This window comes from Ursus arctos, unplaced genomic scaffold, assembly GCF_023065955.2.
Source record: "Ursus arctos isolate Adak ecotype North America unplaced genomic scaffold, UrsArc2.0 scaffold_10, whole genome shotgun sequence".
In the NCBI taxonomy this organism is placed as follows: Eukaryota; Metazoa; Chordata; class Mammalia; order Carnivora; family Ursidae; genus Ursus; species Ursus arctos.
The window spans coordinates 72,275,274-72,301,038 of NW_026622764.1; the positions used below are offsets into that span (position 1 = coordinate 72,275,274).

The 25,765-nt window shown below is 37.2% G+C and overlaps 1 protein-coding gene across 1 annotated transcript in view; it reads left to right on the forward strand.

Moving 5' to 3' along the window:
- Positions 1 to 25,317, forward strand: part of LOC113251194 (phospholipid-transporting ATPase IB-like) — a 175,156-nt gene extending 149,839 nt beyond the window's left edge. Inside the window, exons 29-34 of the mRNA XM_026493021.4 lie at positions 2,785 to 2,846; positions 6,443 to 6,499; positions 9,275 to 9,382; positions 17,413 to 17,501; positions 24,754 to 24,852; positions 25,155 to 25,317. Coding sequence (XP_026348806.3) covers positions 2,785 to 2,846; positions 6,443 to 6,499; positions 9,275 to 9,382; positions 17,413 to 17,501; positions 24,754 to 24,852; positions 25,155 to 25,317 — 578 coding nt within the window. The remainder of the gene's footprint in view (positions 1 to 2,784; positions 2,847 to 6,442; positions 6,500 to 9,274; positions 9,383 to 17,412; positions 17,502 to 24,753; positions 24,853 to 25,154) is intronic.
- Positions 25,318 to 25,765: the final 448 nt, after the last annotated feature.

A 25,765-nucleotide genomic window follows, 5' to 3' on the forward strand; every position in this document is an offset into this window, starting at 1 on the left:
AGTAAAAGTCTACTACTACTAACATATTTGTTTCCCTTTTAATTTATCATAATTTATAGTTTAGAAATGTTTGTTATTTGTTGCACCAATACTTCTAGTTGTTTCATATTGATTGCAACTTGTACCATTTGGCATTGCAAACTTCTGTTCTTGGTCTTGTTTAGTTCTTTTTAGCCTCAATTTCTTCTTAATACCATTTTTGTACTTTTAATTTGTATTTTCCTTGCCTGTAATTTACTTTTCAAACTTCATGAATTACTTTTTTTTTTTTTTTTAGGTCTGGTGCTTGTATACAGCATGGAATTGGGTTTTGTTTTTGAGACTCAATTGGAGAGTCATTTTTTAAAAAAACAGGCTTTGTTTGCAATATCTCATTTGACTTTGCATTTCCTGTTTTAATATATTTTTCTAATCTTTATGTGCTTGGCTTTCTTTGTGGGTTTTTTGTGTCGTCTTCTGGTATTCAGCAAGGTTTGAATTTTTGTTCTTAAGCTTATTTTTATTATAAGTTTATATAGACAGTGCTCTGTTTCTTTGGACAAATCCATTGGTTTCTAGGTATGATAAAATTGTGTTTCCCATCCTTCCATCTCCTTTCCCTTTCCTCTAGCAACCCATTATCTTGCACATGGATACCTTTACACTTTATATAAGCTTGGAATTCCACTACTTGATTGTTAGCTTTGAACATTCTTTATTGACTCCAATTATAGATGAGAAAATCTGCAAACTTATTCTACTTCCCATCTAATTCACCTGTACCTCTGGATATTGTATAAATTACATCATTCCCACATTGTCTGGGCATTGAATAATTACAATCAGATTGATCATTCTAGCACCATATTTATTTTTTGTTTTTGCTTTCTTTATTTTAATACCATAGGTAAATATATTAAATGCTCACGATAAGTCTTTTTGTTCTCCAATCATTTCTTTGTTAGCTGGTTTTAACTTTTTTTTAATTCCTTGGTGAGTATACTTCATCTAATGTTTTGGTGCTCTTCTATTCATTTGCTCTCAAACCATTTTCTTTCTTTCTTTCTTTCTTTCTTTCTTTCTTTCTTTCTTTCTTTCTTTTTCTTCTTCTTCTTCTTCTTCTTCTTCTTCTTCTTCTTCTTCTTTTTATTTTGGTTTAAAGATTTTATTCCTTCCTTCATTTATAGTATATATGGGGGGAGGGGCAGAGGGAGAGGGAAAGAGAGAATCTCAAGCAGACTCCATACTGAGTGCAGAGCCTGACGTGGGGCTCAATCTCCCGACCCTGAGATCATAACCTGAGCTGAAATCAAGAGTAGGATGATGAACCAACTGAACTACCCAGGAGCCCCTGCTTTCAAACCAATTTCAAACACATACATTGGACAAATTTATAGTATAGTGAATAGTAACCACACAAATCACATAGAATAGAATACTCTGCCTTTTTTTCCTAGTGTCTCTTTTTATGGATGATGTGCCTGCTTCTTTTATATCATTCATGAAGACATTAAATTTTTCTTTACCAGCTACTGGAAGAAGGTTCTTTTAAGGAGAGGTTTTTTTGCTGATATTTCTGAGGTCTGCTGCCCTTGGTCAGCTTGATATTTACTTTGCCCTGGTGCTTTTATATCATCAAGCATAGTTTCTGCTCACCTTAGCTGCTTGGAAACCCTCATTAGCTTTCTGAGACTGTGGATTTTTTGTCTCATAGTTTCCCTGACATAGACTCTGTGGAGGTTTTCTCTGTTTGCATCATTGATTTTGTACAATATCCAGAAGGAAAAGAATTTGTTTCACATCACCATGTGCAAACTGGAAGTTTCCCTTTTGTCCCAGCAAAGCTTATAATTTCTCTCTTCCCTTTGTGAATATGCATCTGGACAACATAACTCAGTATGGCCTTTCTATGCAGTTTTCTCCCAGCGTCTAGTCAATTACAAGATTGTTCTCATCTATACTGTCACCCTATTCCCATTAAAACTCACCAAGTTATGTCTATACACAATCTAGACTCATGATTGTCACTTCCCTAGCTGATCTAACCTGGCCCACATATTTACCTAGAGTTTCTGTCAATGAGATGCTTAATATTCCACTGCAGATAATTTTAAGAAAGGACATGAGGCTTGTGTATTTTAGTGGGTTCTAAATAAGAGAAAATGGAATAAGTGAGCTTCTGAATTGGTATTAGGATCAGGAACTGCACCCCCAAATTCCCATATCAACCAGGACCAGAAGCACAAATATATATTTGAGAATTTTAAAAAGTGAAAATAGTGAAAAAATCACGCTAATCTTGAGATAGTTTTGACCCTTTATAACAGAATGAAATTCGTAAGTTATAGCAGACTTAGCAATAAGAGAATACAAAATTCCATTGTAAATTTAAATTATCTGTTATGTTGATTATTTTAGTAATTCTGGAAAAGAAATAGAGTGAAACGTGTGATTTTAAAATGCTAAAAATCTTAGCCTTGTTTCCTAGCATCACTCATGAGGTTGTTTGGACTTGCAATTTGCCAGACGGTTTATATGTATGTGAAACTAGGTTTTATAATCACATTCATGTACAACTTGCAATTTGTTTACTCATTTTTTGCTTAATATATCTTGGGAGAGAGTAAGAAATGGAAAAATGTCAAAACTGTGGCAGGCAAAGCAAGCATTGTTGTCACTTTGGAAATATGACCAAAAATCAAGAAACATTTTTGGTGGCCAGTATGGGTTCCTTTGGTAAAAATAAATTCAAATCTATATTTCAGACTCTATAAAGATTTTAAAAATGACTTTTTCATTTTTCAGATATGGTCTTACAAGGGGGTTACACTACAGACTTTTTGTTTCTTGGAAATTTTATTTATACGGTAAGATCACCCATATGATTCAATCGCCTTTTCTAGTTTTTAATTGAAAAATTCAAGCATTATAAGAATTTCATAAATTTTAAGTCTCCCTCATGCTCCAATACCTTTTCCAAGAAGGAACTATTACAATGGTTGCATATGCATGTGTGTATATGTGTGGATATACATACAAACGTATATAATTTCTAGAAATATGAAATACATTTAACAAATGTATATGTCCTCCTTTTTTTTTGTACAGGTAGGGAGGTGCTCTTCTATATCTTGTTTTTTCACTATACAATATGACTTGGTGATGGCTTCAAGTCAGCCCATAAATATCTACTTCATTCTTTCAGGGCTGTTTATATGACTAACTCACCACTATTTAGCCAGTCTCCTATTAGTGGACCTTAAGATTGATTGGGGTCCTTTGCCATTGCCAACAATGCTGCAAAGATTATCCTCTAGGCCCATAAGTAAATATATCTCTAGGATAAATTTCTGGAAGTGTAATTGCTGGATCAGAGGGTATTGTGAATTTTGAAAATCATTACTAAATTATCCCCCAAAGAGGTTATTCTTATAACACTTAGTTATAAGAATTCAGTTTCCCTAAGCCCCCATGGGCGGTAGTCTTATCACACTTTTTATGTAGTAGGTAAAATGGCATTCTATTGCAGTTTTTGCCTTGAAGAAAAGCATATTTGCATAAAGTGAAAAACCACTTTCATTTCTTCTTTCGTGAAGGCTTATTGAAATACTTAACCAGTACTATTAGTTTGTTGGTCTTTTTATTATTAATTATTAGTAGATATTTATATGTTAAGGATGTTAATTTTTTCTCATATTTGTTACAAAAATATATTCCCAGTTTTACATTTTCACTTTTCATGGCATTTTTGTCATGCATATATTCTGCATATTAGTTTTATGTAAATTTATTGATATTTCCTTATTGGATTCTGAGTTTTGTGTCTGCCACTAGTTTCTTACTCATAATTCTAAAAATTATAGATGTGTATTTAATTGTATGTTATCCCTTTTATGTTTTTTTGTTTTGGTTTGGTTTGGTTTTTTTCCATAATAATATTTTATTACATTATGTTATTAACCATACAGTACATCCCTGGTCTTTGATGTAAAGTTCAATGATTCATTAGTTGCGTTTAACACCCAGTGCACCATGCAATACGTGCCCTCCTTACTACCCATCACCAGCTTATCCCATTCCCCCACCCCCCTCCCCTCTGAAGCCCTCAGTTTGTTTCTCAGAGTCCATAGTCTCTCATGCTTCATTCCCCCTTCTGATTACCCCCCCTTTCCCCATCCCTTTCTTCTCCTACCGATCTTCCTAGTTCTTATGTTCCATAGATGAGAGAAACCATGTATGTTATCCCTTTTGTATGCAAGTAGAAACATATTGCTCTGCATGTTATTCCTTTTCATTTAACAACATATGTTGGAACAACAAAACTGCACACCATTTTTCCCCATGTTTTCTTCTATGTAAGAAGGAATTAATTGGCATATTGCCTCTTTTCACTTTAGCTGATTGTCTTTATTATTTCACGTTATTGGGTGTGGCTTTTAACTGTACATTATATAGTCCTAAACATCAAATGTGGTTAGATAGTAGTTTCTTATTTGTTTGGACATATTCATTAGGCAAATTTCTTTCTTTTCAGACCTCCTCCCATACAGATGTGCATACATATATACAAATGTACAAGACAGTCCTTGTTAAGATGCCAGAGTAAATTGATCTCATGGAATCTCTATCTTCCAAGGCAGATAGATAGATAGATAGATAGATAGATGATAGATAGATAGATGATAGATAGATGATAGATAGATAGATAGATAGATAGATAGATAGATAGATAGATGATAGATAGATAGATAGATAGTAAAACCACCAACAACAAATTATAGCAAAATAAATTTAGCATAGCATTTAAAGAAGGAAAGGGGACTAGACCAAACCTAAATACCTCAAGATGAGATGCCAAAGGAGAAATGATAGGGTTGGCAGGGCCAGCATGGTGAGATCATTAACTCAGGTTTCCTGACACACTTCCCAGTGCCAGTGGGTTGGAGGAAGTACTAGGCCCAAAGATAGTGCCGAGAGGAATACAGCAAACCTCCAGGGAGATAGAATTCACTTTAATGCTTTCAGGGAATTAAAGAAGGCCAATGAAATTAGAGCACAATGTGAACCATGTGTTGGGCAAGGAAGGTTCCGGATAATGGCAAAGATGAACTTGGAGGCCAGAGCCTTGGCACCCTAAGGTTTTGGAATAGTTTAGATGAGATGATGGAGGCTAGCTGGAATGCTGAATCTAGAGCTAGAGAGTGGACATAAAGTCTGCTTCAAAAGTAGGACTTTAAACTCTCAGTGTCTATCACACATCTGTTGTTGCACAGGAACCCATACTGTGACAAAATCATACTTAATGAAACACTGAGAGCTTTTTTTTTTTTGAGATTAAAACTAAGATGTCGGGGCGCCTGGGTAGCGCAGTCGTTAAAGCGTCTGCCTTCGGCTCAGGGCGTGATCCCGGCGTTCCGGGATCGAGTCCCACATCGGGCTCCTCCGCTAGGAGCCTGCTTCTTCCTCTCTCACTCGCCTGCTGTGTTCCCTCTCTCGCTGGCTGTCTCTCTGTCACATAAATAAATAAAATCTTTAAAAAAAAAAAAAAACTAAGATGAAAAATAAGAAGGTTGCTCAGTATTACCACTGCTCTCCAACATTGTGAAGGAGTGACTAACCAACACAATAAGAAGATGAAAAAAGGAATGCAAGCCTTGGAAAGGGGAAAAATTGGTTTTAAATCAGAGATGATATAAGTGTGTACACAGAAAATACAAAAAAATTCTACAAATAAAATATTATAATTAATAAAAGAGGTTGGCTGGATATTGGCCAATGTTTTAAAAACCAATTATATTTCAAAATATCAGGATACTATTTTACCATAGTATCCAATAAAGGAAAAACATGAAAGAATTTAACAAATGACGTCTAAGACCTCTGAGGAAAATTATAAGACTTTATTGGAGACATTAAGAACATCTAAATGGAAAAATATACCATGCTCATTAATTGGAATACTCAATACTATAAGGAAGTCAGATCTCCTCAAATTGATTTATAGATCCATTAATTATAATCCCAATCAAAAGCCCCAGATGCCTGATGGGCTGTTTCTAAAATATGTTTGTATCCAAATGCAAAAGGCCAAGAATAGCTAAAATCCTCTTTATGATGATTTCAATCTACCCTGTTCAATTGCGCTTTTTATCAATAGCACTTGGATTTCTAATCAGAAAGAAATCTTCCATGCTATTTATAAAGAAAGTAAATTTATATATGATATAAACATGATTTTTATCATATGTTAAAGTGCTTCTAAATATGAAACATTTGTTGAAAAGTACTACATTCTCTCCTCAATTAAAACCTAGCAAAACCTATGATACCAGAGTTCACTGGACATGGAGAACAGGGATTGTGGGGGGGGGGGGAGTCAGGGAGGGAGTGAGGTGACATGGATTCTAATGGAAATTTTAATACATTTTTCCAATCTATTTCCCCTTCTCCTCTCCTTGCACAGTACGTAGTTGTTACTGTCTGTCTGAAAGCTGGTTTGGAGACACAATCTTGGAATAAAGTGAGTATTCTTGAGGGTGCTTCCTCAATCCAGTATAGTTGTTTACATGTTGATTTACTTTTTAAGGTTTAGAAAAATAATAAGCATATTTTTTTCTGGTCTTCATATTTTACCTTCTTTTGTTTTGCATATTCAAGTGATGATTTAAAGTGGATGGTGGCATATTAGTAATCTACTGTCTTTAAAATATTCATTTCCCTGCCTTACATCTTAGAAATAGATTCAATTTATCATGACATTAGAGACTCTTACATTATCATTACGAGACCTTTTTTTTATATTATTATGTTAGTCGCCATACAGTATTTCATTAGCTTTTGATGTAGTGTTCCATGATTCATTGTTTGCATATAACACCTAGGGCTCATTGCAATTCGTGCCCTCCTTAATACCCATCACCGGGCTAACCTATCCCTCCACCCTCCCCCTTCTGAAACCCTCTGTTTGTTTCCTGGAGTCCATAGTCTCTTATGGTTCATCTCTCCCTCTGATTCCCCCCCCCTTTGTTTTTCCCTTCCTTCTCCTAATGTCCTCCGTACTATTCTTTATGAGATCCTTAATTCATTATTATTATTGAGGAACAGAATTATAATGGAAAATTTAGCAAATACAGAAAAAGAAAGAAATACAAATTTCCCATACCTTTCAGTATCAATGACATGGACATTTTGGTTTCTGTTCTATTCTTTCAGTCTTTGTTTTACGTGTGCTTGGTTTGGTTTGGTTTGGTTTTCATAGAAATAGAATTCTAAGGTACCTAATATTTTGTAATTTGCCTTTTTCCCTTAATATTAGATCTTTAACATTTTTCTATTTCTTTAATATTTATATCTCATTTAACGATTGCATATATCTTATCATCTGGATGCTTATTATTTACATTGTTTTTAGAATTGTTTTAACTTCTGTTGCTATAAATAATAGTCTGTTATGAACACAGATGTACAGCCTACTTACAGACATGAGCAATAATTTTCCTAGGATATTAAAAGTAGAACTTCTGATAAGTAGAATGTTTTTATGAACTGATCAATAATTTAAGTGAATCTGTAAGTATGTACATATACACCCATAAATAAGTTGTTTTCCAAGTTGTACTCAAAAGTTTATGGGGGAAAATGAATTTTTATCAGCCTGTCACCTTTGGAGAGCTAATTACGTACTACATCATGTATTTCTTCTCCAGTGCAATCAATATAGAGTTCTCACTGCTACTGTCCCCAACAGAACATCGACACAATGTTGGGACTGAAGTGTTCTGAACAAAAATATTTTATTAGCAATACATAAGGCACACCAATTGTGTGTATTATACTGCCTTAAGGTAACATAAATAAATAATTATTTTCTATTCCTCCTTTGAATTAATGTTAAATTCTCTTCAGTAAGACTGTTTCTTTGATCCATGATCACCTACACTATCTGCATATGGTGAACCACATTTATGAATAAGGTAGTATTTCAAGGCCGAAGCAGACTTAACAAAACTCTTCTGGCCTACAATCTACCAGGCTCCTGCCCTCCAACTCACATGTTGTTCAGGAAGGAGCCTGGGGACTGGGGCAGGAAAGAAAAGGGACTGGTTCTCACTTTTGGTCATAGGCTACTCTGCTCCGTGGGGAGGGTCAAGGAGGGAGCCCGTGATTCTTCACTGGGGAAGAGGATGCTGGCAGGCACTGTTTAGGTACAGAGAATGCAATTACATGAAAATGTACTGAAGTGTTTGAAAAGTTTAAAGCTCACAGTCTTGAGCTGATTCTCTTCTCCATCATCTCCTGCATGATCATGAGAGAGAGCCCTCAGGAGACCAGTTCTTTTTAATCCGAGAGGGAAATCCTTTGAATAAGAGAGTATTTCTAAAGAGTAAAAAACGGCCTTTGAAAATGACTCATAAAGAAGTAAACTCTGAGAAATAGCAGATTGGGGCTTTTTCCTCCATATTTTTGTTGTTCAGATAGGATTAAGTAATGAGCAGTACCTAATAGGATGAGAGCACTTGAGTCCTTAAGAAATCATCTCGTCTCTCGAATCACTGATTTATACACAGATGGCAACTCTGAGGTGTTCAGCACAACCAAGTTTAGAACACAGGTCTCCTAGTCATTTTCCTTATGATTCCTCTGCTAACATAAATCACACAAGGCAACAGATCAGATCAACGGAGGACCTACCTCCTCAGCATTAACCCTTAAGGATTTGGCACAGTTCCCAGCCCCAGGCACAGACAGTGATCCTTGAGCCAACATCCTCAATCTGAATGACATACATACTTGATATGCAGAGAAAACCCTCCAATTTCAGTCAATCTAAGAGTCACAACTTCTGCCATTGTCCCAGAATTATTCATGCAGAACAGATATGATAGGGTCAAATTTTTACCCCTCTTAATGATTTCTATTCAAACTTTTTTTCTTCTGAAGAGATCTTTGTTTTAATAAGTAGGCAGAGGCAGAAGTCTCATTGAATAACCTGTCAATTGTATGAACCAATTCTGATTGAGAATTACAGTTTCACTGAAGACACTGAATGTTACTTGGCTTAGTTGACAAAGTACAGTTGTTTTAGATACTTTCAACAATGGCTCCTTGAATCCACAGCAAAATATTCTGAGAAAGATATTAGAAAGGAAGTCTCAAGTATCAAGAAATCAAAAGATTATAATTTTCTTCATATGAGTACATATGGCCTAGCCAAATGATTTTGTCAGTTGATAGTTATTTTTTTCTTTTAAATGGAAAAGGTTGAAGTGTTTCTGTAATATTTTTCTTTCTGCAGTTTAGTCATTTGGCCATTTGGGGAAGCATAATTATATGGCTGGTGTTTTTTGCAATTTACTCCTTCTTATGGCCCACCATTCCTATTGCTCCTGAAATGGCAGGACAGGTTAGTTTTACTAACTGTCAGTGGTGAGTATACTTTACATTCCTCTTGAAAACTTATGTTTGTTAATAATAAAAGCTTATGTTATCTACTCTCACAGTAATTTGGGAAGAAGAGATAAAATCAATGCAATCAGAAATAGTTGGTGATCCAACTAGATTCTGGTTGATGTTTTAGTTAGATATTATTTTATCTAAAATCTTATTACTTCAAACTATATATGTTAACCATGGTTTCCAAAATTTTTATCTTTTGTGCATAACTAATAAAAGCTATAATCACTTCAGAATCATCCCAAATAGCTAATATTGTATTTTTCATGTAATGTGCTATGTGCTATTTGGTACTTGGACAGGATGCATGGCAACTAAGAAAACATTTTTATTTGAAATGTTTAACCAGAATAGACATTCCTTGGAGCTCCAGAAGCTCTAGCTCCTAAATATTTTAAAGTCTCAGAAAATGTTATTTCATATTTGTTAAACCTTAGAGGTGATATAGTTTTTAGACTTTTACAATTATTTCCATATTTCTAAATTCTACTTTGTCTATACTTATAATGGGGGATTAGGCCTATGACGCTTACAAAATGGATCACAGAATTACATGATTGTAAGACTAGAAATAGCCTTGGTTCAAAGGCAGTCAGTTACCAAATAGAGCAACACAGGTTCAGAGTTGCTCAGTTCAATCCTTGTCTGTCTACCTGTCTGTCATACTCACTGTCTTTCTCTGTGGGAACAAGAGATGACCCTTGTACCCCTGGCCTGTGTCAGGTCAATTCTCAGGAAATAAGAATTCTAAGAGACTTACTGTTTCAGCCATGGCTGAGTGGCCAATATTGGAAAAGCCTGACAAAAGCAACTCTAAAAACTGAACAAGGTATAAGAATTGTTTGAAGACATTGGCTAGAAACCAACAGAGGTAACACTTGAGGATATGATTCTTGAAAAAAAGGAAGCCTTTTCCTTCCTTATCCTGGCATCTTCCCTATGAGTATTTCTTAGCTTGCAGTACAAGAAAAGGAGCCCAAAGTTAATGTACTGATCTTACTGGGAGGAGGAGGTAGACTTCAGAGTCCCAGGCTGCTGAAATGCCTGTACTTTAGGGACAAACCCCCAAGAAGATATAGCCATGGAAAAGTGAGAGGCATAAGCACAGTACCAGGGAAAGATTTTGATAGGGCCAAGGGTAGTTTGAAGCTTTGTTTTGACCATAACTATCATGGCCTTATTCCCAGGGTGTAGTACTCTCTTATTTTGAGGCATTTACTTCTAGGGCATGGCTTTTTTGGGATCTCAAAAAGACACTGGATGTTTACCAACTCATTCCCATTTGGCAAGACTTAAACTACAATCTGTGTCTCGCCAACATTGGGTGGGCACCAAGTCTTGCTTGGTTTTTCAACCTGATGCTTTTTGCTGAGTCTCTGAAAGTCTCAACCTACACATGCACTGTTTAAAAGTCAGTCCAGAGGTGCTTGGGTGGCTCAGTCTGTTAAGCGCCTGCCTTTGGCTCAAGTCATGATCTCAGGATCTTGGAATCAAGCCCCACATTTGGCTCCCTGCTCAGCGGGGAGTCTGCTTCTCCCTCTCCCTCTGCCTGCTGCTCCCCTTGCTTGTGCTCTCTCTCTGTCAAATAAATAAATAAAATCTTAAAAAAAAATTAAAAGTGGGGCACCTGGGTGGCTCAGTCATTAAGCGTCTGCCTTCCACTCAGGTCATGATCCCAGGGTCCTGGGATCGAGCCCCGTGTCAGACTGCCTGCTTAGAGGAAAGCCTGCTTCTTCCTCTCCCACTCCCCCTGCTGGTGTTCCCTCTCTTGCTGTGTCTCTCTCTGTCCAATAAATAAATAAAATCTTAAAAAAAAATTGAAAGTCAGTCCAGGAGTTAAGGGCAATTGACATAGCTCATTTATATGTCAAAGAGGAAATTGGACATTATGAACGAAATGAAAACAAAAACATGACATATCAAAATTTATATAATGCAGCTGATATAATTCTTAGAGGGAAGTTTTAGCACTATGTCTGTAAAGAATGTTTTCAAATAAATAGCTCTAGCTTTCCACATTAAGAAACCAGAAAAAGGACAAATGAAACCCAAACTGAGGAGAAGAAAGCAAATAATAAAATAAAATGACCAAATTATACAGTGGGCAAAATATTCAAATAGATACTTCACCAAAGAATATATATGAATAACAAAGCAAATGAAAAGATGCTCAACGTCATTAGTTATGAGGTAAATGCAAACTAAAACCAAGAGATAGTGACACACCACTATTAGCATGGCTAAAATGATAAAAATATCAACACCAAGTGTTGCTGGGGATGTGGAGCAATCACAGCTCTCATATGCTGCTATAAGAATGTAAAACGGTGTATAACTCCTTTGGAAAGCAGTTGGGCAGTTTCATAAAAGTGTAATGTACATATGCCATAAGACCCTCTCATTCCACTCCCTGTGAAAGCATATGTCCACACAAAGACTTGAACATGAGCATTCATAACAACTTTGTTTACAATGGCCAAGACTAGAAACAACCTAAAAGTGCATTGACAGGTGAATGAAAAGACAATCACCATACAATAGAATATTATTTAGCAATAAAAAGGAAAAAAAAAACCTATTGACACATACAACAACATGAATGGCTCTCAAAATAATTCAGAGAAATAAACCAAGCCAAAAAGTTTACAAACTGTATGTATCTGTTTATAAAAATTCCCAACAAATTTATAGTGGCAGAAAGTGGGTCAGAGGTTAACTGGAGACAGAGTGGTGGGTGGTACATGGCAGGGAAGGGCAGGAAGGAATGCTTACATTGCAGGATAAGGAGACTCCTGGGGTGCCAGATATGTTCTTGATTGTGGTAATGATCTTATGAACATAATGTATGTCAAACTTATCAAACTGTTCACTTCAAATATGTTCAATTTATTGTAAGCCAATCATGCCTTGATAAAGCTTCTTTAAATAATAAAATATTTAAATGAGCCCTAATTCATAAGTATGGTGGAAGAAGTACTGTAGTAAGGGAATGGTGATAAGCTCATTTTGTCCCCATTTTAGGAAAGAATATTTATATTGTCATAAATTCTGTATTAAAATTGAGAATTTTAGTGAAAAACAGAGCTTTTCCCCTAAGATCAGGAACAAGACAAGCATGTCCACTCTCACCACTTCTATTCAACATAGTACTAGAAGTCCCAGCCACAGCAATCAGACAAAAAAAAAAAGAAATAAAAGGTACGCAAATTGGTAAGGAAGAAGTAAAACTGTCACTATTTGCAAATGACATGATACTATATATAGAAAACCCTAAAGACTCCACCAAAAAAACTACTGGAACTGATAAATGAATTCAGTAAGGTCACAGGATACAAAGTCAATATATAGAAATCAGTTGCATTTCTATACACTAATAATGAAGTAGCAGAAAGAGAAATTAAGAAAACTATCCATTTACAATTGCACCAAAAATAATAAAATACCTAGGAATAAACTTAACCAAGGAGGTGATAGGTCCTTACTCTGAAAAACTATAAAACACAGATGAAAGAAATTAAAGATGACAAACAAATGGGAAGATATCCCATGCTTATGGATTGGGAGAACAAATGTTGTTAAAATGTCTATATTACCCAAAGCAATCAACACATTTAATGCAATCCCTATCAAAATATCAATGGCATTTTTCACAGAACTAGAGCAATAATCCTAAAATTTGTATGGAACTGCAAAGACTCTGAATAGCCAAAGCAATATTGAGAAAGAAGAACAGGGGCACATGGATGGCTCAGTCGGTTAAGCATCTGACTCTTGATTTCAGCTCAGGTCGCAATGTCACGGTTGTGAAATTGAGCCCCATGTCGAGCTCCATGATGTTTGTGGAACCTGTTTAAGATTCTCTCACTCCCTCTCTTCCCCACCCCAGCTCTTTCTGTCTCTCTCTAAAATAAAGAAAAAAAAAAAGAACAAACCCAGAAGTATCACAATCCCAGATTTCAAGATACTACAAATCTATAGTAATCAAAGCAGCATGGTACTGGCACAAAAATAAACACATAGATCAATGGAACAGAATAGAGAACCCAGAAATAAACTCATTATTACATGGTCAATTAATCTTCAACAAAGGAGACAAGAATATGCAATGGGAAAAAGACACTCCCATCAACAAATGTTAGGAAAATTGGATGGTTACATGAATGAAACTGCAACACTTTTTACACCATACACAAAAATAAACTAAAATTGACTATTTTTAAAGATTATTTTTTTCCTTTGAATGGGCCATACTTTCCTATTTCTTTGTATGTCATGAATTTTTTGTTGAACACTGGAAATTTAAATCTAATAATGTGGTAATTCTGGAAATAAGATTTTCCCTCTTCCCAGGGTTTGCTGGGTTTTGTTATTTTTTTTGTTTATTGTAGGCTGCCTCTGTACTGAGGATCAACATGAGGTATACATTCAATGTCCTCTTAGGTCTTTTCTGGACTTCTCCCTGGGCACAAGTGGTCACTTTTTAATTTTACTTGTATATATAGCTGTTTTTGAATGTCCTAGTTTTAAATATTTCTGGCTCCTAAAGGGGGAAAAAGTGAAAAAAAGTGGAGAGGAAACAGTGTTCTGGTGCCTTAACGCCCTCTGAAGTCACTTTTGCCAGAGGGGAGGGGCTTGGACCAATGCGGGAATGTACAACACTTGCTGTCTGCCTCTTTGCATTTCTGTGACCAGAAGCAGCAATCAGTGATCAAAGACCTCCAATATTTGAATAACAGGTTCCTTTCCCCCAGCAAGTTTCCCCTAACCTGTATGCAAAATGCTCCAGAAATATGTGCCCCCTGCCTGGGTCGATGTGTCGCTGCTACTGTGTTAAGAGCTGAAATTGACCAAAGCTAAACACAATTTACTATGCAAGTCATCCCCTAGAATATGCAAGCCTTCAACAGATTCCACAATTCAAAAACAGAAACATTCTATGAGTGCAGTTTTGTTGTCTAGGAGGGAGACAGATCCCCATTACTGCTTATTTTGCCATCATCCTAGAATCCTGTTACATTTATTTCTGCTCTAATCTTTATTATTTCCTTCCTTTTGGTTGTAGGCTTAGTTGTTCTTGTTTTTCTAGTGTAACTACCATCTATCACCATATGATGTTATTATGATACCCTTGACTATATTCACTGTGCTATACCTTTATTTATTCATTCCGTAACTGGAAGCCTATACCTTCCACTCCTCTTTACCCATTTCACCAATCCTCCCACCCCCAACCCTCAGTCAACCACCAGTTCTCTGTATTTATGGACCTGTTTCTTTTGTTTATTCATTTGTTTTAAGATTCCATATGTAAGTCAAATCATATGGTATTTGTCTTTGTCTGATGTGTTTCACTTAGCATAATACTTTCTAGGTCCATCTGTGACGTCATAAATGGCAAGATATTCTTTTTATGGCTGAGTAATAGTCCATTGTGTGTGTGTGTGTGTGTGTGTGTGTGTGTTTAACATGGACCACTTCTTCTTTATCCATTCATCTTTTGATGGACACTTAAATTGAATCCATATCTTGGCTATTGTAAATGCTGCTGCCATAAATATAGGGGCGCATATATCTTTTTGAATTACTATTTTCTTTTTCTTTGGTTAAATACCCAGTAGTGGAATTACTGAATCATATAGCTTTGTTTTGTTATTTTTTTTAATTTTTGAGGAACCTCCGTACTGTTTTCCATAGTACCTGCACCAATTTACATTCCTGACAGTGCCTGAGGATGCCTTTTTCTCCATATCTCACCAGCATTAGTTATTTTTTGTTTTAATTCTAGCCATTCTGACAGGTATAAGGTATGGTTTTGACATGCATTTCTCTGACGATTAGGGATGTTGGGCATCCTTTCACGTGTCTATTGGCTATCTGCAAATCTTCCTTAGAAAAATGTCTATTTGGGTCCTCTGCCCATTTTTAGTTGAAATCTTTCTTTCTTTCTTTCTTTCTTTCTTTCTTTCTTTCTTTCTTTCTTTCTTTCTTTTCTTTCTTTCTTTTTCTTTCTTTCTTTCTTTCTTTCTTTCTTCCTTCCTTCCTTCCTTCCTTCCTTCCTTCTTTCTTTCTTTCTTTCTTTCTTTCTTTCTTTCTTTCTTTCTTTTTCTTTCTTCTTTCTTTCTTTCTTTTTTTGGTGTTGACTTCTATACGTTCTTTATATATTTTGGATGTTAACTTCTGATTGGATATATAATTTGCAAATATCTCACATTCAGTAGGTTGTCTCTTTGCTTTGTGGCCCAAGATGTGATCTATTCTGTAGAGTGCTCCATGTACTGGAGAGGGATGTGTATTCTTGTGCTGTTGGATCAAATGTTCAATATGTGTCTATAAGGTCCATTTTGTCTGTTGTGTTATTCAGGTAAGCTGTTTCCCTATTGATTTTTCTGTGCAAATGATCTATCCATTTTGTTGAAAGTGGCGTATTGAATTCCTACTATTGTTATATTGCTCTGACTCCCCCCCCTTCAGTTTTGTTAGTATCTGGTTTAAATATTTAGGTGCACCAATGTCGGGTGCAAATAAACTTACAATTCTTATATCCTCTTAATGAATTGACCTCCAAACTATATAGTGACCTTCTTTGTCTCTTATGACTAATTTCGCCAGAATGTCATTTTATCTAATATAAGTATAGCCACTCCTGCTCTCTTTTGGTTACCATTTACTTGTACTATCTTTTTCAATACCTTTACTTTGTGCCTATGTGTCCTTAAAGATGAAGTGAGTCTCTTATCAGCAGCATATTGTTAGATCTCTTTTTTTTAGATTTTATTTATTTGAGAGAGAGAGAGAGTGAGAGAGAGAGAGACATGCACGAGTCGGGGGGAGGGGCAGAGAGAGAGGGGAAAAATAGACTCCCTACTGAGCAGGGAGCTCAACGCAGGGCTCAATCCCAGGACCCCAGATCATGACCTGAGCTGAGGGCAGACGTTTAACTGACTGAGCCACCCAGGCACACCTGGATCTTATTTTTTTATCCAGTCACTCACTCTATGTCTTTTGATTGGAGAATTTAACCATTTACATTTAAAGTAATTACTGATAGGTAAAGACTTACTATTGCCATTTTAACAAATTTATCATTCTCACAGTTCCTAAAGATAAGGTACAGAATGCCACAAAGGGCCACATGGGAAAGATATCAGGGTGGTCAGGAGGCAGAACATAGGAGCTGGAGAGCACTTAGGCCTTGCTTTTGTTGGGGTTTCCATGGGAAAAGTAAGGCAGAGCAGGGCAAACAGTCCAGGAATGGTTAGTTTGAATGATTTTTGCAGGCTTTGGGGTAGAGTTGGTCTCTAGTTGGCTGGTTCCTGGTTCAGGGATGATTACTGCAAAGGAATATTGCCTCCTGGGTTATATGGGCCAGATAGAGGAAATAGGGCTGTGGATTTAACCGTTTAGTTTGCAGTTGAGATTTTACTATCTTTAAGAACAGACCAGCCCTGGGAGGAGTAGTCTCCAGATAGGAAGGTTTTTTAAGATGTTGAAATATTAGAATATACAGAAAACTAAAAATATATATACAATTCAGAAACTTACCCAGTCTCAAGTCAGTACAGTCCTTACTGAATTAAAGTGATCTGTTAGTTACCAATTAATCTGTGAGGCAGAGAAAAGAGTGAATTTTTCCAGGGGACTATAATGGCATAATTGCCTTCCACACAATGTCTGGAAGTTAAATAAAGTTGTATTGCTAGGTAATATAAGGTTGAACCACTCTTGCATTCCTGAGATACAACTTATTTGATCAAAATATTTATTTGGTTGTTTATAGAATATACAATTAAATTAAGCTAACTAGAGTTAGGTTTTATGTACTTACAGTGATTTAGTAGTTCTAGACTCTATGACTGCATCCATACCTGTATCTCTAGGTTTTTGTGGAAGAGAAAGGAAACTGAAAGTTACACTTGGTACCCAATACTGACAAACTAAAAGATTCCTATTTAAATACTCTTTATTTCGGTTTATTTGCAGGTCAATATGGTCCTGGCTTGTCCACACTTCTGGCTGGGTTTTTTCATAGTCCCCATTGTGTGCCTGATTCTAAATTTAATATGGAAATCGTAAGTTGAAAAATGAAGTAGTAACCAAAAGATATGTTGTCATGGTTAATTGTCCTTTTCCAATTATATGGTTTTCAAATTAAATTAAAATTTTAAATCTGCCATTTTATGAATATTAAAAGTCATGGAACTTTTAGAGGAAGTGAATATCCTCCTCCTTTGCCACTGATTTACCAACAATCAATTTAGGGGAAAAAAAAGATGGCATCAAAATTCACGAGAGGTAAAATCTGTAATGATATTACCTAGTTCATGATTTTTTTCTGATCCATTTACTCTTTAGAAGTGGGACTTATATAACTTCTATTCACTTTAGAGGAACCAAAACCTGATGCCAAAGGATCACAGATTAAAAGCTAATAATAGAACAAGAAATAGGAGGGAGATGTTCAAATTAGAAAGACATTCTTCACTTTTTAAAAACATTTGGAATAAGACTCTGTCAAATATAGTTGTCTTTCTCTGCTTGACTTATTTCACTGAATTATTTCACATTTTTGCTTAATTTTTACTTAAGTGTCTTCCTGGAATTGTACCAAGATTTTTAAATCATTCTGGAACATAGAATATTTTATCAGCAGGAAATACAAATAGATTAGTAAAGGAAACAGACATACTGAGGCTAAAAACAAAACGGAGCCAAAAGAACTGCCCCTAAAAGCCTAGTGGCTTTAGTGGCAGCATTTTACAGCAACCCTAACAAATGAACTTGGTTGTGCTGTGAGTGAGTATATGGCAGTTCATTTAAAAATGCCACCACAGATAAATAATTCAACATTACTTTAGGTATGTGGGGTCTTTTCTGGTTCTATGCAAATTGTAGGATTGTTTAGCTCTCTGAAAAATGGTGGTATTTTGATAGGGATTGCACTGAATGCGTAGATTGCTTTGTAGTATAAACATTTTAAAAGTATTTGTTTTCCGGTCCATGAGCATAGAATGTTTTTTCCGTTTCTTTGTGTCATTTTCAATTTCTTTCACAAGTGTTCTATAGTTTTTAGAGTACAAATCTTTTACTTCTTTGGTTAGCTTTACTCTTGGGTATCTTATGGGTTTTGATGCAATTGTAAATGGTATAATTCCTTGACTCCTCTTCCTGCTGCTTCATTATTGGTGTACAGAAATGCAACAGATTTCTGTACATTGATTTTATATCCTGTGACTTTGCTGAATTCATATATCAGTTCTAGCAATTTTTTGGTGGAGTCTTTCAGGTTTTCCACATGGAGTATCATGTCGTTTGCAAATAGTGAACGTTTGACTTCTTCCTTGCCTATTTGGATGCGTTTTATTTATTTCTGTTGCATGATTGCTGAGGCTAGGACTTTCAGTACTAGGTTAAATAACAGTGATGAGAGTAGACATCCCTGTCTTGTTCCTGACTGTAGAGGAAAAGCTCTCAGTTTTTCCCCATTGAGGATGATATTAGCTTTGGTTCTTTCATATATGGCCTTTATGATATTGAGTTATGTTACCTTTATCCCTACTTTGTTGAGGGTTTTTATCAAGAATGGGTGTTGTATTTTGTCAAATGCTTTTTCTGAATCTATTCAGAGGATCATATGGTTCTTATCCTTTCTTTTATTAATGTGGTATATCATATTGATTGATTTGTGAATATTGAACCATCCCTGCAGCCTAAGAATAAATCCCACTTGATTGCGGTAAATAATTCCTTCAATATACTGTTGGATTCAATTTGCTAGTATCTTGTTGAGAATTATTGTATCCATGATCATCAAGGATATTGGCCTATAGTTCTCTTTTTTAATGGGGTCTTTGTCTGGTTTTGGAATCAAGGTAATGCTGGTCTCGTAAAATGAGTTTGGAAATTTTCCTTCCATTCCTATTTTTTGGAATAGCTCGAGAAGAATAGGTACTAATTCTTCTTTAGATGTCTGGTAAAATTCCCCTGGGAAGCCATCTGGCCCTGGACTCTTGTTTGTTGAGAGATTTTTGATTACAGATTCAATTTCTTTGCTGGTTATGGGTCTGTTCAAATTTTCTATTTTTTCCTGTTTCTGTTTTGCTAGTTTATATGTTTCTAGGAATTTATCTATTTCTTTCAGATTGCCCAATTTGTTGGCATATAATTATTCATAATATTATCTTATTATTGTTTATATTTCTCTGGTGTTGGTTGTCATCTCTCATCTTTCATTTGTGATTTTATTTATTTGGGTCCTTTCTTTTTCTTTTTGATAAGTTTGGCTAGGGGTTTATCAGTTTTGTTAATTCTTTCAAAGGACCAGCTCTTAGATTCATTGATCTGTTTTACTGGGGTTTTTTGTTTGTTTGTCTCTATATCATAATTTATTTCTCCACTAATCTTTATAATTTTCCTTCTTCTGCTGGCTTTAGGCTTTATCTGCTGTTCCTTTTCTAGTTCCTTTAGGTGTAAGGTTAGGTTGTGTGTTTAAGACTTCTCTTGCTTCTTGAGGTAGACCTGTATTGCTAAGTACTTCCCTCTTATGACCGCCTTTGCTGCATCCCAAAGGTTCCGGACTATCATGTTTTCATTTTCATTTGCTTCTATGTATTTTTTTTATTCTTCCTTAATTTCCTAGTTAACCCATGCATTCTTTAGTAGGATGTTCTTTAACCTCCATGTATTTGTGGTCTTTCCAAATTTTTTCTTGTGGTTAGCGTCAAGTTTCATAGTGTTGTGGTCTGAAAATATGCACAGTATGATCTCAATCTTTTCATACTTGTTGAGGCCTGATTCGTGACCCAGTATGTGATCTATTCTGGAGAATGTTCCATGTGAACTTAAAAAGAAAGTGTATTCACTGCTTTGGGATAAAGTGTTCTGAATGTATCTTCTAAGTCCATCTGGTCCAGTGTGTCATTCAAAGCCATTGTTTCCTTGTTGATTTTCTGCTTAGATGATCTGTCCATTGTTGTAAGAGGGGTGTTAACGTCCCCTACTATTATTGTATTATTATCAATGAGTTCCTTTATGTTTGTTATTGATTTATAAATTTTGGTGTTCCCAAGTTGGGGGCATAAATATTTACAATTGCTAGATCTTCTTTTTGGATAGACCCCTTTATTATGGTTTATTATGATATAGTACTCTTCTTCATCTCTTGTTACAGTCTTTGATTTAAAATCTAGTTTGTCTGATATAAGTATGGCTACACTGGCTTTATTTTGATGTCCATTAACATGATAGATGGTTCCCCATCCCCTCACTTTCTATCTGAAGGTGTCTTTAGGTCTGAAATGATTCTCTTGGGTGGCTCAGTTGGTTAAATGTCTGCCTTTGGCTTGGGTCATGATCCCAGGGTCCTGAGATTGAGCCCTGTGTTGGGCTCTCTGCTCAGTGGGGAGTCTTCTTCTCTTTCTCCCTCTGCTTTCCCCCCTACCCCACCCCGCTCATGCTCTCTCTCACTTGCTCTGCACTCTCAAATAAATAAATAAAATCTTTAAAAAAATAAAAAGATTCTTTTGCAGGCAGCATATAGATAGGTCTCGGTTTTTTATTTCTTTTGACATGATGACCCTATGTCTTTTGACTGGAGCATTTAGTCCATTTACATCTAGAGTGATTATTGATAGATATGAATTTAGTGCCATTATATTACCTATAAAGTCATTGTTTCTGGAAATTTTCTCTGTTCCTTTCTAGTCTTTGTTGCTTTTGGTCTTTCTTTTCCACTCAAAGAGCCCCTTTAATATTTCTTGCAGGGCTGATTTAGTGGCCACGAACTCAGTTTTTGTTTGTTTGGGAAACTCTCTCTCTCTCCTTCTATTATGAATGACAGCCTTACTGGATAAAGTATTCTTGGCTGCATATTTTTCCCATTCAGCACATTGAATAGATCATGCCACTCTCTTCTGGCTCGCCAGATTTCTATGGAGGGATCTGCTGCTAACCTGATTTGTCTTCCTGTTGTAGGTTAGGGATTTCTTTTCCCTTGCTGCTTTCAGGATTATTTCCTTATCTCTATGTTTTGCAAATTTTACTATGAAGTGTCTTGGTGTTAGCTGGCTTTTGTTGATTTTGATGGGAATTTTCTGTCTCTCTTGGATTCAGATGTCTGTTTCTTTCCCCAGGTTAGGGAAGTTTTTTAGCTATAATTTACTCAAATAAACCTTCTACCCCTTTTCTCTCTTCTTCTTCTGGGACACCTATGATACGAATGTTATTACACACTATGGAGTCACTGACTTCCTTAAGTTTACATTTATGATCCAATATTTTTCTTTCCCTATTCTTTTCAGCTTCATTATCTTCCATAATTTTATCTTCTGTATCACTTCCTCTATCTATCTGCTTCTTGTGGTCATTACATCCAGTTGGATTTGCATCTTGGTTATAACATTTTTTATTTCAGCTTGACTAGTTTTAGGTGTTTTATCTCTGCAGTAAGTGTCTGTCTGGTTTCTTCTACACTTTTCTCAAGCATATCCTTATGATTTTTGTTTTAAATTCTGGTTCAGGCTTATTACTCATATCTATTTTGATTAGCTCCCTGGCTGTGACCTCTTCTTATTCTTTCTTTTGGGATTAATTCCTCTGTCTAGGTCTCTGCTTTTGTGTGTTAGGAAAGCCTGTAGTTGGTTCCATTTCCCCTAGAGTTGAAGCTTTGCAGCACTCTATTATCAGTAGACCTGGTGCATGCGGGAGGCGGGGACAGGGTGTTGGCCTTCTGGGGCAGGGTCCTGCTGCTGCTCTGGCTCTCGATCATACTTGCCCTATTTTAAAAAGGCACCTCCAGAACAAAAGGGGTCAGGGCTTGGTGTAAGCAGCTCAAGCCTCCACTGCATGCACCATGCTGCTCACTGGTCTGTCCCTGTTGATGGGAGGGGTAAAAAAATGGTGTCAGCCTGCTCTTCCCCGGAGAGGGGAGTTTACGCCTGCAGCTGTTCATAAAGCCCTCAAAGAAGAGTGAACAATCTCCCCTCTTGTGTCCCAGGCTTCTGTCAGATCCCTGCCTTCACCTCATCTGTGTCCAAGCCATCTGTCTGCCCTGTGTTGCAGTGTTCCTGTATTGTATCTCAGGCATGCAAGTGGGTTCCAAAACTCCAAATTTTGGGAATCGGGCACAGTGCAGATCACACTGATCTTCTGAGGGAGGCTCTTGCCATAGCCACCAGGCTATGGCTGGTGCTGGTTCGTTCCAGAAGAGCAGTCCTACTATCAAGCAAGGGCTTTGTTTTCATGGTAAAGCATAGCAAAAAGCCAGCATCCAGTTAGCTGCCCTCAGGAGGTATCTCTACTCATATGCTAATGAAGTCAGCTCAATGGTTCCCATTGGCTCTTTTGTCCCCTGAGAGGCAGTGTCACCTCTCCCAAATGCACTCCAAGAAGGGGAACTGTCTCCCAGTGTGATCCAGGGGATCCTCAGAGCACAATGTCAGCTTCTGGGCCTTAGTCTCCTTCTCCACAGTAACACTGCTATGCCCACCAGGTTCAACCCTGGCAATGGCACAGACTTCTAAAACTTCAGATTTTCATCTCCATTGCTTATAAAAACTTGTGATAATCAGCCCCTCTCATTTTTCTAGTCAATGGTTTTGGGGAAGTGTTTTTCTTGTGTAATCCCCTGTGTACTGCTCTCTGTCTTTGGGATAGGGCTCCCTCCCCTCTACAGCACCCATGAGTCTTTTCTCCCCCAGGTCACATCACTACACTTCTACCTTCCGCAATGTGGCCTCTTTTCTCCCTCTAGCTGTGCAGCTTGTTGTCTCAGTCCTCAGATCGATCTTCTGGGTGTTCAGAGTGATTTGATAATTATCTAGCTGTGTTCAAGGGACAAGGCAAATATAAGGTCCTCCTCCTACTCCACCATTTTAACTCTTCCCTGATAGCTTCCTGTTTTTAGGGAGCAACTTAGAAAATTCCTTAAATTGAAGCATACCACTTAGATAAATATGTTTTTCTTCAGGTGCATGTTAGTATTTAGACTTATTAATTCTTTTATAATGCAATTTTAAAGTGTGTGGCATCACATTTTTTAATTTTTTTGTTCTAAAATTTGACCATTGACCTCTCTAATAATTTCTCCCAATCACCCAGTCTTCTTTCTTCCCATAATTTTCTGTCTTAACCAGCCTAAAATGTATAAACCAAATATTACTATCATCTCAAACTCTTTTGCACTTTTTTATTGTACTTATCTGTGGGTAAAAGCAGTCATGATTAACCATAAGTCCATGAGTTGTCTTCTGTGCCACTTCTCAACACCTGCCAAATCCCTACCAAGGCCATCATTGGCATGCTCCAGTCCATCTCTCACAGACCATGCCCACAATGCCTCTCCTTACTACAGGGCTTTCCTGTGGGGGGTTTCTTCTGTCCAGAATGCTCTCCCACACCCCCCTTTACTTACTTCCTTGGCCTCCTTTACCCCAGCTTAAATTCCACTTCCCTAGAGGAGCCTTCACTAAGACCCTTAACAAGCTTCTACCTCTGCCTCATACTGTAATTGTGTTATGTAGGTCCCCTTCCATCATACCTGTTCCCTTCTGACATGGCTCATTCATTTACTTGTCTGTTGTCTGTCTCTCTATATATGTTGGAAGTTTTATGGAAGTAGAGTAATATGTCTTTGACACCTAATTGTGTCTTGAAAAAATTTAAGGAATACATGAGTGGATGAATGATGAGTACCTGATTATAGATAAAGATAGAGACCCCAATGAAAATAAGTTGCCACAGAAATGGAGAGCATCTGTCTGGGTTGCTTTGCATGTTTCAAGTCAAATATACATACCTGATATATGAAGCTCTGACACATACACTCTGCCATTATAACTGCTATAAATGGCACAGTTAGTCCTAGGTGTGTCTGACTGATGTGAGGATTGGAGGTAGAACACAGCTGAAAATTTAAGAATCAAGATTGTGGAATAGTGACCATGGTAGAAAAAGTCATATGGAATCATGTCAGTCCTGTGAATCTTCAACTGTCTGGCTGCACTCATGCAGATTGACTCCTCCAGAGTCAGGGCCCTTTGTGGCTTAGACACACACTCAGATCTACAGACTTGCATGGAAGTCTGTGTTTGGGGAGGCTGGCTACTAATGGGCATTACCCAGCTCTGTCCAGTATCCCCTCTGGTAATGCTTCATAGCTACTAGGAAAATAGAGTCTGATTTCACATGGAGACTGGGCCCGCCGCATTGCCTCCCATCATATGACCTGTAGGTAAAGGATGTCCAGAGTTATCCAAAAGGGGAGAAATTGTTTCTTAGAGTGTGTAAAGCTCATGTGTTATGCTCTGTCTTTCCCACATAATACAGGATTAGAAATACCTGCAACAGAACATTACTAGAGGACATTCGGGAAATGGAAAGTAGCAGAGCTCAAGGACTTCATCCTCCTACAATATTTAAAAGGAGGTGAGGCTGTTCCCTTTATCCTGACTTTTGTTAAAAACCTGTTCTCCTCATTCTTTTATTATTTTTAAAGATTTATTTGTTTATTCCAGAGAGAGAGAGAGAGTGCTAGTGGGGGGAGGGGCAGAGGGCTAGACTCCCCAAACAGACTCCCCCCACCCCCCTGCCACTGAATGTGGAGCCTGATGCTGGGCTCCATCTCATGACCCATGAGATCATGACCTGAGCTGAAACCAAGCCGGATGCTTAACCAGCTGAGCCACCCAGGTGCTCCTGTTCTCATTCTTCCCACCTTTCCCTCCCAGGTACTTCCATACCGTCCATGATTTCCCCAAGCTTATTAAGTGTATGCCAAACAGACATCTTGAACTTCACATCCCCAGCAGCACAGGCTCCTATTCTGTCACACCAGCTTCCCCTAAGGTCCTCCTTTCAGTGGATGGCAACTTCATTCTTCTAGTTTCTTAGGCCAAAAATCTTGAGGTCACTCTCATATCCTCTTTCTGCTATCCCACACCCATCAAGTCAGAAAATCGTATTGCTCCTACCTCAAAGTAAACCGAGAATGAGATCGCCACTAACAATCTGTACCATCTTGCCCTGGTCCAGCACCTATCATCTTTCTTCTGGATTATTTCTGCTCTAGCCCTTCCCATAGCAATGAGAAGGAGGAGGGTTTGGCAGTGTAAATCAGACCACATCACTCCCTGCTCTCTGCCTTCCCATGTCCTCCCCTTTCACTCAGAAAAAGACAAGGCCCTTTCAGTGATTTACAGTGCCCTACACACTGCCCCTTCATACACACACACGCGCGCGCGCACACACACAACCAGTTTGAAATATCTCCTTATGGGATCCCTCTTACACTGTTGGTGGGAATGCAAGTTGGTACAGCCACTTTGGAAAACAGTGTGAA